Below are 12,758 nucleotides of genomic sequence, written 5' to 3' on the forward strand. Positions count from 1 at the left end.
TCATGGGCTGGAAGAGATGACACCAGTTTTCAGAACAAGGCAAGTAGATGTTTATTGCAACAAACATTGAATAAGCTCCTACTATGTGCAAGGCACTATTTTGGGAGCTGGGGGTCAAAAGATAAAAACCAAAAACCCAAAACTATCAGTATCATTACTGAGTTTACAAATATGCACACCTCACGGAACATAGAACATGTTAAAAAAAAAAAGTTTACAAAACCATTTGAGAAGAGAAAGAAGACAAGAACTTGGGAATCAGGAAAGTTAAACAATTTGCCCCAGCATACATACAGCTGGAGAGTCAGTCACAATAACCTAGTGATCTTGAGTATTTAATAAAGAAGCACTATGATTAAATAAGTGATAGTGGGCCCTTCTTTCCAGAATTTTGACCCCCCAATATCTGACCTAACTACCACCTTGTGAAAGTGAGCCAAAGGAGCAAGGGCTTGTAGAAAAATGGAAGGGAGGGGGGTCATTTTTTTCATGTCCTCCCAGCTAGACAACATTCCTTAGTCAGAATCTTCCATCATCTCCCTAGGTTTTATCCTGATTGCCAATGATATGGGGAGTGATATGGGGAGTCTCCCCACTGGGGTGGGGAGAAAATTTAGAATGGCATCCAAATGTGTCTATCTTTCTTTTCCACTGATGGAAATAGAAACATTCAGCACTTAGCACAAAGTATTTAAAACTTTTTACCCCACACATTCATTGGCCAGATTAAGAGTCTTCTGAAGGCCATAACCTTCTTGTGAAAACCTCTAATGGTCCCCTTAACAGGTGGAAAATATTCAGTTACCCAAGGAATCTATTAGTCCCATGTAGAATTCTGTTCTACCAAAGAAAAAATCTCTTAATTGCTAAGAATGTCAAGGAACAAATCAGATAAAGTGTTCAATTATTATGTCATTTCTTGTTATAATTCAAAGACAACAGAAAAATAGGAGCTGTTGCCATTTTCTCCAAACTCCTCACCAGTCTCTGTACAAATTAAACTTACCAAAAGGACTGGCAATCAGGAGACCTAGGTTTCAGTCAATCAGCAAGTAATCAGAGTCAGAGTCAATAAATATTTAATAAGCACTTTCTATGAGCCAGATACCATCATAGTAAAAAGGAAACAAAAAAAAAAAGGCATAAGACAGTCCCTGCATTCATGAAGCTCATACTGTAACAGGGAAACATAGTACATATAAAGAAGCTGATTCAGAATGGATTTTATGTTGCAGAATAATGAGTTTCTAGAAATCATGAGGTCCAGAAAACCTATTAAGCATTATACTATGCTAGACATTGTGTAAATAAGTGACGGACATTTAAAGAAAGGTGGAAACAGTTTCTGCACTTACACTAAACAACTAAACAAAAAACCAACACACGAAAGAGATATATACATACATACTGACATGCATACATGCATACACACATATACATACATATAAAGGGAGAAATAAATATGTAGAAATAAAGGGAAGGAGGGAAGAAGGGAGAGAAGAAAGGGAAGGAGGGAGGGAAAGGAGAAGAAGAGAGGGAGAGAGGAGGGGAGAAGATAATCTCAATTGAAAGGCAGTTGGGGAGGGAGAAGGCTGCAAGGACTCGACTGGGAAAGACCTCCAGCTGGTAGGATTTAAGGTGAGTAATTCAGTAAAATAGAAGGAAGAGATGAGCTAGAAGAAAGAAGGAACATAGAATCCCAGCTCTACCACTAATACATACAATTCTGAGAAACTCTAACTCTACCTTTGTTTCCTTCTCTGTTAGGTAAACCAGTTGAATTTGATAATTTATATAGTTTTATCAATTTAATCCTACATTCATTGAATAAGTGGTCTGCAATACTCTTCAGAGTACCAAGGAGAGATGTAATAGAAAATAAAAGGCACAATTCCCCACCCTTGAGAAGAAAATTTAGGCGGGAATGTTTGAGGAAAATAAAAACCACAACTAATGGATCACTATGCTATACTAAATGATTGTCGTCATTTCCCAATCAACTGCTTTCCTGAACTTTCATGATCTTCAGAAACTCATCATTCTCAAGATGGAATCAAACTTAGAAACTCTCACCCTCTGGCTCAAGAAGCCCAACCACTGGTGGACATCTTCATGGCCCTGCCTTGGTTGCTCTTCCGTCTCCCTTTCAAGTACTATCTTCTCCATTGATGGTGAGCTTCTTGAAGACAAAAACTTCTTATTCTTTTCTTCCTATCCCCAGTACTTAACACAAGGCCCAGCCCCAGAAGGCACTAAATAAATGGTTGTTGACTGATTCCTGATTAATATACCACAAACAGAATACATATTTGAAAAAACAATTCTTCATAAAAGAATGCTCTAAGGAAAGCTAGGTGGTGCAGTGCATAAAGCAACAGCCCTGGAGTCAGGTAGACCTGAGTTCAAATCCAGTCTCTGAAATTTTAATAATTTCTTATCTATGTGGCCCTGGACAAGCCACTTAAACCCATTGCCTAGCCAAAAAACAAACAAAAAAACCTTAAAAGAAAAGAATATTCTAAGAGGGATGGATGAAAAAACATATGATCTTCAGGATCCACATTTGGAATATATGGAATTAGGAGAACAAAAGCAGTAGCATAGTCATCACAAATTTAGCATGTTCCATCCAGAAACTGAGTGGAGAATAGCAGGCTGTGTGATAGTACCTGTCAGGGGTTTATTTATTGTCTTTTACTTATTTTTTTGGAATGATTTTATTTATTTTGAGTTTTATAATTTTTCCCCCATTCTTGCTTCCCCCCCCCATAGAAGGCATTCTGCTAGTCTTTTACATTGTTTCCATGGTATACATCAATCTCAGTTGAATGAGATGAGAGAGAAATCATGTCCTTAAGGAAGAAAAATAAAGTATGAGATAGCAGAAAAATTAAATAATAAGATAACTTTCTTTTTTTCTAATTTGAAGGTAATAGTCTTTGGTCTTGAACAAAGGTTCAAAGTCCACAATTCGTTCTCTGGATACAGATGGTATTCTCCATTGCAGATAGCACAAAATTGTCCCTGGTCTTTGCACTGATGGAATGAGCAAGTCCATCAAGGCTGATCATCACCTCCATGTTGCTGTTAGGGTGTACAATGTTTTTCCTGGATCTGCTCATCTCGTCAGCACCAGTTCATGCAAATCCTCCCAGGCTTCCCTGAATTCCCATCCTTCCTGGTTTCTAATAAAAGAATAGTGTTCCATGACATACCTATACCACAGTTTGCTAAGCCATTCCCCAAATGAAGGACATTCAGTTGATTTCCAATTTTTTGCTACCACAAACAGGGCTGCTATGAACATTTTTGTACAAGTGATGTAGAAAATCATAATCTCATAATTTCATAATTTTTTCAGAATATATATCCAGTAGTGGTATTGCTGGATCAAAGGATATGCACATTTTTGTTGCCCTTTGGGCGTAATTCCAAATTGCTCTCCAGAAAGGTTGGATGAGGTCATAGCTCCATCAACAATGGATTAGTGTCCCACATTTCCCGCATCCTTTCCAATATTGACCAATGTCTTTTCTGGTCATATTGACCAGTCTGAGAGGTGTGAGGTGGTATCTCAGAGATGCTTTAATTTGCATTTCTCAAATAATGATTTGGAGCAATTTTTCATATGACTATAGATTGCTTTGATTTCCTCAGCTGTAAATTGCCTTTGCATATCCTTTGGCCATTTGTCAATTGGGGAATTTGACTCAGTTCTCTGTATATTTTAGAAATGAGTCCTTTGTCAGAAATACTAGTTGCAAAAATTGTTGCCCAATTTACTACATTTCTTTTGATCTTGGTTGCAGTGATTTTTGTCTGGCAATGGGGTTAAGTGACTTGCCCAAGGCCACACAACTAGATAATTATTAAGTGTCTTAGACCGGATTTGAACTCAGGTACTCCTGACTCTAGGGCCAGTGCTCTATCCACTGCTCCACCTAGCCACCCCCTAAAATTATCTAGTTTGTTTTTGATGATGTTCTTCATCTCTTCCTTGGCCATAAACTGCTTCCCTTTCCATAGATCTGACAGGTAAACTATTGCTTGATCTTCTAGTTTGCTTATAATAGTTTTTTTATGTCTAAATCCTGTTCTTTCACTTATAAGAACAGAGAATGCTCAAGGATGGAACTGCGGAAAAGTAGTACCTATCTACATCAGTAAGAACTCAGGACAAGAAGCACCTTTTCAACCACTCCTAAGCCACCAGCTTAGCATCAAAGTAATAAGGGATGGGAGGGTGAAAATTCAAGGAGATAAAGTAGAAATCCTAATCAGAACAAAAACAGTTGAAGAAAGGTTGTGAGACTTGAAATATGAGTCCTAAAGACAAAAAAACAAGACACAGAGAGCAACAAGAGAGTGAAAGTGGAAATGGACTCAGGCCATATTCTACAATTACACATTGTGCTTCAAAAAAAAGGTGTCCTGGGAGGGTAACATCTAATGCACTTTTCACATAATATTGGCTTCTAAAGCAATGTGTGTTGACATCATTTCGGACCTCTTCGAGCCTGTCACCTTCATGAGACTAAATACAGCTTTTTATTGCTTGGGGTTCTAGGAGAACACACTGCGCAGAGTATGTACTACATAAACGCTTTGGGGGTATATTGTATTGTACCCTATAGTATTGAATCATTTCACCTAATCTACACCATCAAAGATGATGAAAAGGAAGAGCAGGGCAGATGAAGGAAGGAAAATCTGAAGTAAGAATCAAACCTACCAAAAGTCCCAAGCTGATTCTGTCATCTAGTTCACAATTTAACCCTGGCAAGACACTTTATATTTAACAATTTCTTCAGCTGTAATGATTGATTCCACTACTCTCCACTCCTCTCCACACACCTTATATTTAACTTCCAGGATAACATATTAACAATGTCAGAAAGCACTTGATCACACTATTAGACCAAGTCATGAGGGGGCAGGCAGGTTTTTTGTCTTCTAGTATAGATCTAGTAGTGGTATTGCTGCATCAAAGGATATGCACATTTTTGTTGCCCTTTGGGCGTAATTCCAAATTGCTCTCCAGAAAGGTTGGATGAGGTCATAGCTCCACCAACAATGGATTAGTGTCCCACATTTCCCACATCCTTTCCAATATTGACCAATGTCTTTTCTGGTCATATTGACCAGTCTGAGAGGTGTGAGGTGGTATCTCAGAGATGCTTTAATTTGCATTTCTCAAATAATGATTTAGAGCAATTTTTCATATGACTATGGATTGCTTTGATTTCCTCAGCTGTAAATTGCCTTTGCATATCCTTTGGCCATTTGTCAATTGGGGAATGCCTTGATAGAGCAGCAATTATATATACAAGTCATAAAGCAATACAAGATGATTCCACAAGACTCAAAACATGTCCTAATAAATCCAATACACAACCTAACACATCCAACCGATTACAGTTTAATCTGTAATCCACTGAGACAGAGTCAAGGGCCTCTTCAAAGCACATCAACTCCATCACCCAAGAATCCATTTGGTTGTGTGGGTCTTCAAATCTATGGTGTGGGGCAGCCAAAAAAAGACAAGGAACAATGTCAACAGCCTTTGTGCTCTATCTCTTGACCTCCTGTCCAAAGAAATAGCATCAAAAGAGTTGCTGATTTCTTTTTCTCTAAAACTTAAATAAAGTAGTCAGCTAATTGGATACCATTAAGGCCTCTTTAGGAGCTAGGGATTTCAGACTCAAGGACATCTTTAGGGGCAATTTCTGAAATGTTTCTAACAACACTCCACATCCTTCTCATGTGTTTAGAACAAATTCATTTCTAATTCTTCTTGGCCTTGTGCATATTACAGGAAACAAGGCCCTTGGGCATGTTTCAATTCAGGTCAACATTCAGGAGGAGATATATGTTGACATGCAACATCAGGATCTCCCCAGGGTTTGGAGTGTTTTTTTTTTTCAAATGGATGTAGCAGTCTACCAAAAACACATCCATCCACTGCTTCTTTAAAGTCAACAGAAAATAAACCCTATACTTACTTGGCCTCAAAACCTGCTAAAAAAAAAAAAATGAATTACTAACAGTCAAAATCCAGGAATGAGGAAGTCATAGGGCAGAAATGCAGCTGAAACATGAGCTGGCTCTCTAGCTAAACTGTCCATACTCGTAAGTTCTGTCAAATACTCACACTCCAACAAACTATAGTAAATAAGAGAAGCAAAAGTATAATCAATTTGGATTCAGAGTTAATCCAATAATTATCTAAATTTGATTTTAGGATATAGGAACAAATATATTCTCATAGACATATGATCACTTTCACAAGCTTTTCATTTTCCAGTTTGTAAGCATGAGGTAGACTGTGGAGAATGGGATGGGAATGATTAGGCAAAGTTCACTGATAGATAGATTCATATATTCAACTCCATTCATTCTAGAATTTGGTGATTGTAGTCACTTCACTTATTGGAGAGGAAAACAAAGGACAAATTGTAATAGAATAAAATTAACAGGTTAGGGGTATTTTCCCCAAGGAAATGTGATGCTGCACCTGTGCATTTACAATGTGAGCACCAGGACCAAACATTCAACAGAACTCAAATATTTAAAAAAAAAAAATCAAAGCAGACTACTGAAGTATACCTCTAAGCTTACTTCAAAAGTCTCTAATGATAACCTAGCTTACATTAAGAAACAGTGTAGTAGATCAATGCAATAGAGGTATAGACTCAGTCATAAATGACTATAGTAATCTACTGTTCGATAAACTCAAAGACTCCAGTTTCTGACATAAGAACTAACTATTTAATAAGAATTACTTGAAAACTAGAAAACTATATGGCATAAAATAGACTGACCAATATGTCACACCCTACACCAAGATAAGGTCAAAATAGGTATATCACATAGTCATAAATGGTAATACCATAAACCAGTAAGGAGAGCAAGAAATATTTTACCTGTCAAATTGATAGAGAAGGAAAGAATTAAATTATCAAACAAGAAATAGAGAACACTATGAAATGAAAAACAGATCATTTTAATTACATTAAATTAAAAAGATTCTGCACAAACAAAACCAATATAATCAAAATTAGAAGGAAAGCAGAAAATTAGAAAACAATTTTTACAGCCAGTGTTTCTGATAAAAGCCTAATTTCCAAAATATATAGAGAACTGAGTCAAATTTATAAGAATAGAAATCATTTCTCAATTGATAAATGGTCAAAGGAAATGAACAGGCAGTTTTCAGATTAAAAAAAATTAATGTATCTGTAGCATGAAAAATGTTCTGAATTACTTTTGATTAAAAAATGCAAATTAAATCAATTCTGAGGTACCATCTCATATCTATTAGATTGTCTAATATGACAGAAAAGGAAAATAATAAATGCTGGAGAAGATGTGGGAAAATTGAGACACTTAATGCATTGTTGGTGTAGTTGTGAACTGATCCAACCACTCTGAAGAGCAATTTGAAACTCTGCCTAAAGGGAAATTAAACTGTTTATACTCTCTGATTCAGCAATACCAACACTAGGTTTGTAGCCTAAAGGGATCATAAAAAGGGGAAAGGATCTATATGTGCAAAAACATTTATAGCAGCTCTTTTTTGTGGTGGCAAAGAATTGGAAATTATGAGAATGTTCATCAATTGGGGAATGGTTGAACAAAAGGTGACATATGAATGTAATGGAATACCACTGTGTATAAGACATTGTATATAGTAATAGCAACATTGTGCAGCGATCAACTATGATTGAATTAGCTCTTCTCAGCAATACAACAATCTAAGACAACTCCAAAGATTCAAGACTGAAAATGCTATCCACATCCAGCGAAAGAACTATGGAATCTGAATGCAAATCAAAGCATACTATTTTCTCTATTTTTGTTTTATTCCTACTTTTTTCTTTTTGCTCTCTTTCCTCTTTCACAATACAAAAAATGCAGAAATATGACTAACATGACTGCATATGTACAACCTACAATAAATTGCTTGCTGTCCCAGGGAGTATAGGGAGAGAGAGAAATTCAGAACTCAAAATCTTATTAAAAACAAAAGCTGAAAACTCTTACCATTTATTTTTTTTAAAAAGAGCAAATGAAGCAAGAAGACGTATTATGAAGGGAATCTGCCTTTCTCATTAACCCTTTGAAAGAGAGACTATTAGAAGTAATAAAGGCTCTAGATATAATAATATAGAATATAATCTATAATAATATATAATATAAAAATAATCTTGTCAAAGTATAAATCTTTTGGTGAATAAGAAGAGAGTGGGATAAGGAAACAAATCTTTTGACCTCTTTGGCCAGGGTGGCAACTCTCCTGCAAATAGCAAAAAATCAATCAGCAGGACTAGATTGATGTGCTGGGAGGCAAAGGTTATTATGACAATACCTAGAAAAAGCACATGCAAACTTACCATTTCAGCTCTTTCTTTCTGATTCCCCAATTCTTCTAGAGTTTGGGATAGTTGAACCTTCAAAAAGAAGGAGAGGATAGGGTTAATGAAAGAGCAAGCCAGTATCTGTAAGATACTGTAAGCCCTTATATTTATTGATTAGACTTCCCACAACCTTTAGCTTCAAGATCTTTAGAGTTCCTGACAAATGAAAATAGTACCATTTAATTACAATTTTATTAGAACTCAAGAAACAGTGTAGTTCAATGGCGGTGAAATTAAAAATGCCTAGTAGTATTGGCTCACAATACTTGGCCAAGGCAGTACTCTTAAAAGGCTTTAGTTTTCTCAACCAAGTGGGGACATAATAATATTTTCCATGGAAAGATATTTAAAAGCAAAATAGAGGAATTTATATTATCCTAGAGATAAAAGGAAGTTATCACTAGAGTTTACTGATAGAAGAATGACAGAATGAGATCTTCAGTTAAGGAAAAATCCTTTGGAACCTTTGTGGAAAATGGATTGAATGGGGAAACAGATCAGGAAGTCATAGCAATAGTTCAAGGGAGAAGTGAGGAGAACCATAATTAAGTAGAAATTCTGTGAGTAAAGAAAAGAAGTCAGGTGCAAAGATGTGGAGACAGAAATGCCAGGATTAGGCAACTGATTCGATGTCTAAATGCCAAAATTATCAACCTGGGAGCCTGAAAGAAGAATAATGCAATTAAGGGGAAAAAGTAAGTATGAGAAAGGAAAGAAAATAAGTTTAGTTTGGGACAGGTGGAGTTGTCTATGAGATGGAGAATGAGAAACATTTAGCTGATAGCTGTGGAATTAGTGAGTTCTCTGCACAGAGATGATAACTAAACCCATGGGAACTGATGAAGAGAATGAAGAGAAAATAGCCAGAGTTAGTTAACTAACTCATTCACAGTTTGGGGTGTGATATGAATGATGATACCACAAAGAAGACTGAGAAGTAGCATGCAGAGAAGTGGAAGAGTGCATGAACATCCAGAGAAGCGATAGTATCCTGTAGAATGAAGTGGTTAATCATGTCAAATGCAGCAGAGAGGTCAAGGAGGCTGAGAACTGAAAAAGGGTTTTTAGATTCTTTTAATTAAGAGATTACTGATAATGTTGCAGGGAGCAATTTCAGCTGAGTGATGAGGTAGGAAGCCAGAATGCAGAGGGCTAAGTAATGAGTAAGAGGAAGTAGACCCAACAATTGCAAACAGCTAACTTTCAGATGTTTGATTTAGAAGGGGAAGAGGTCCACGTAGGATTATAGCCCTGAGATGTTTACTGTTCAGCATGATATAAGATGTCAAAGATCAGGCATGTTCCTTATCAATTCCACTGTCTTAAGTCTCCAGAAACATCCAAAGGACTTTTATGAAACAACTGGTAGTGTATGCCACCATGCTCTCTTGAAGAAAAAATTTTAATATCAAATAGAAGGGAGGCAAACTTTCTCAAAACATAAGAAATTCCTTAAAGGAATGACTCTATTAATGGATGAGCATCAATAAGACTCCTACAGTTTGTCATGGAGAGGAAATGGTTACCAATAAGAGGTCTCAGAGACTACAAAGGGAAAGGAAGATGATACTTTACTATTAGGGCTGGGATCCAGGTAGAATCCTGATGAAAGAAAATGCTTCAAGGAAGTAATGGAAGTAAGGAGAAATCTGAGGGTAGAAAGTACTTCATGCATCTCCTCATCATCTAGGCACTTCAGAGTATGCACTTCATAAATACCTCTGTTTAGTTAACTAATTAACAAAAATATGAAAAATGACATGATGAATTATTCCTATTTGTTTCCTTGTGCCATTTGTAGAGTGCCTTGAATCTCTCTGGTAATACTTTGTAATAAAAGATAAACATTGTAATAAAATTATTTCTACATGTCTTTTCATCCTTACTTCTCATAAAGACTAGGACAGTGTTTATCCATTGAGTAGGTACTTTGTACATGAAAAATGCCTCAATAAGTACTTATTGTTATTTGATAAAATTTTAAAAAACAAAATCCAAGTAGAATGTTTCTCTTATACAAATAAGTAAATACTCTTGCTATACTTACATATCCATTAAAATCTCACAACTATCTCTGTACTGCATAAGCTAGATTTTCTAAGCACTGTAAGAGTAGATGTGAATTCTTGACCATGTAGAGCAGTAAAAAAGAAATATATTATCTACAAAAGGAAATTTCACTGAAACAATACCAAACACAAACAAACAAACTCCAAACTCCCACCTAAGACTTCAACCTGTAGTCTGGTGAATACCAGACTAAAATCCTCCAAGCAAACATTGCAATTATACACAATCCCACTGGCCTGAGACTCAACTCTCAGTAGAAGCACCAAGAAGGTCGCTGGTCTTGGCTATGAAATAACCACAACAATAGCATATTATTAAAACACTTTAAGCTCTGACAAGATGGATGTGGTTTTAGCATAAGCCTAGAACTGAGTGTGAAGAAAGATTGAAGAATAAAGCGAAAATAACATTTCTACAAGGTTTGATGCTAGAGTACCAAGGGGACCATCTGGAAATTCACTGGCACCTGAGAGAAAATTCTGAACAAATATTTAATCAAGGAGAATTATATCAACACCAAGGCAGACAGGGAAAAAACAAATAGAAAGGTAATACAAAGAATATTTTTGGCAAGTGTGTTTGTAAAAGATTTCCTTTAGGGTAAAAAATGTTTTTTTCTAGGGTAGAAAAGAAGAGAATTGAATGTGTTTGAATAAATCCTTTATTATGTCTAGGAAGTTTATCACTGCATGAAGAGGTTTTGAATCTATAACTTCTGGAGCTAGAAAAAAGAGAACACAATTACTGTAAAACTTCATTCTCAAATGTTTAGGCAATGTCACTGAAAGGTAAAATCCAAATGGGCAAAAGTGTTTAATCCTACAGAAGTATTTATAAATTCACTAATAAGCAAGTACCAAACAACTATACTTACAATCAAACTCTGAAGCCCATGCTGTAGCCATACTTACATCGAGTTTCATTCAGGGCAGAAATAAATAGAGGAACACAAATATAAACACACACACACACACACACAAAATACTATATATATCCATGTTTATTTAAATGACTGTCATTCTTTTTGAAAAACTGGAAGTGATTCCCATTTCTACTTGCCTCGAGAGTTAGATTTTATGCCACATAAAAAAATCCTATCTCATAATTTTTGATATACACAGTATATATTATTCCTAAAACTGTGTGTGTGTGTGTGTGTGTGTGTGTATATATACACACACTCTTATACATTCACAAAAATGCAGAGTAAGGGGAGGAAGAGAGTAAAAATCAATTTTAAACAGAATCACACTTCCTAAAAATTGAATATAGCAAAGAATTAGAAGAAACAACTGTCAGCACTGTTTCCTTAGATCCAAGGAGTAAATTCTAACCTTATCCAGGGTCACCTCATCCTAGGCCTCCTTACTCTCAATATGATTCTGAATTCTAGACTACCAACCTGTTCAATAGCAAGATGCCACCAGTCAAAAAGAGTTGACAGCAATATTTCTGGCTAGACAGCTAGAAATGTAAATTAATCAAAGCATGACAGACACACGTTTTTAATTAGCAAGAAGAAATTAGGTTCTGAACTTACTAAACAACTCACTTAATCAGAATACTTCTGAAAGCCTGCCAACCAACACAAAATATAAGGAAATATTCATGTGAGAGGGAAAGGCATGCAGACAGAAAGCTTCTAGAACTCAGTTTCTCTAATCCAATGAGCTTCCTTTACAAGAGTAAAGGAAAGTTTCATTTTAACATTCCACAAAACCCATCACTCTTTACTAGTGTAATTCATGCACAATTACTCGCTTAATTTGTAACTCATGTGATGCAGCTGTCACATCACAGGATAGGAACTCAGTGGAAAAAAAGGAGTTGGTTCCACCCACCTTCCATCCTAGAAAATTGGCTTTGGTTCTACACTAAAGTGACCAAAGCAAGAAATACAAGAACCAAAGAAAGGGGACACTGACAAAACATTTACAAAAGTACTCACTGTAGGAGTGGGGGTGGGGGTGGGGGAAAGGGAGCAGAATAAGGAGAAAGCATAGTCATTGCCTCCAAAAGATTTCCTAAAAGTTTAGTTTTCATTTTTTGCTTTTATTCTCCCTCTACTCAGTGAAATGGTACTAATGAATTCTTTCTGCTTAAACATCAGCAAAACTTGACCATGATCAACTTACTGAATGGTTCAGAGATTGAAAAATAAACCAAAATCTATGTCACTCATCCAGGAATTATGGAAGTGGTGATCAGAAATGAGATATAGTGAAAATACTACAGAATAAGGATCCCCAAAAGGAGTCCCTTACCTAAACA

The 12,758-nt window shown here is 36.1% G+C and overlaps 1 protein-coding gene across 6 annotated transcripts in view; it reads right to left on the reverse strand.

Annotated features, from left to right (window-relative positions):
• The window catches only part of MAD1L1 (mitotic arrest deficient 1 like 1), an 894,370-nt gene that overhangs the window by 428,122 nt on the left and 453,490 nt on the right, over window positions 1-12,758 (reverse strand). For all 6 annotated transcript variants that reach the window (XM_074208800.1, XM_074208802.1, XM_074208803.1 and 3 more), the window contains one exon: window positions 8,394-8,450. In XM_074208800.1, the coding sequence (XP_074064901.1) occupies window positions 8,394-8,450 (57 nt within the window). The remainder of the gene's footprint in view (window positions 1-8,393; window positions 8,451-12,758) is intronic.

This window comes from Macrotis lagotis, chromosome X (genome assembly GCF_037893015.1).
Source record: "Macrotis lagotis isolate mMagLag1 chromosome X, bilby.v1.9.chrom.fasta, whole genome shotgun sequence".
NCBI lineage: Eukaryota > Metazoa > Chordata > Mammalia > Peramelemorphia > Peramelidae > Macrotis > Macrotis lagotis.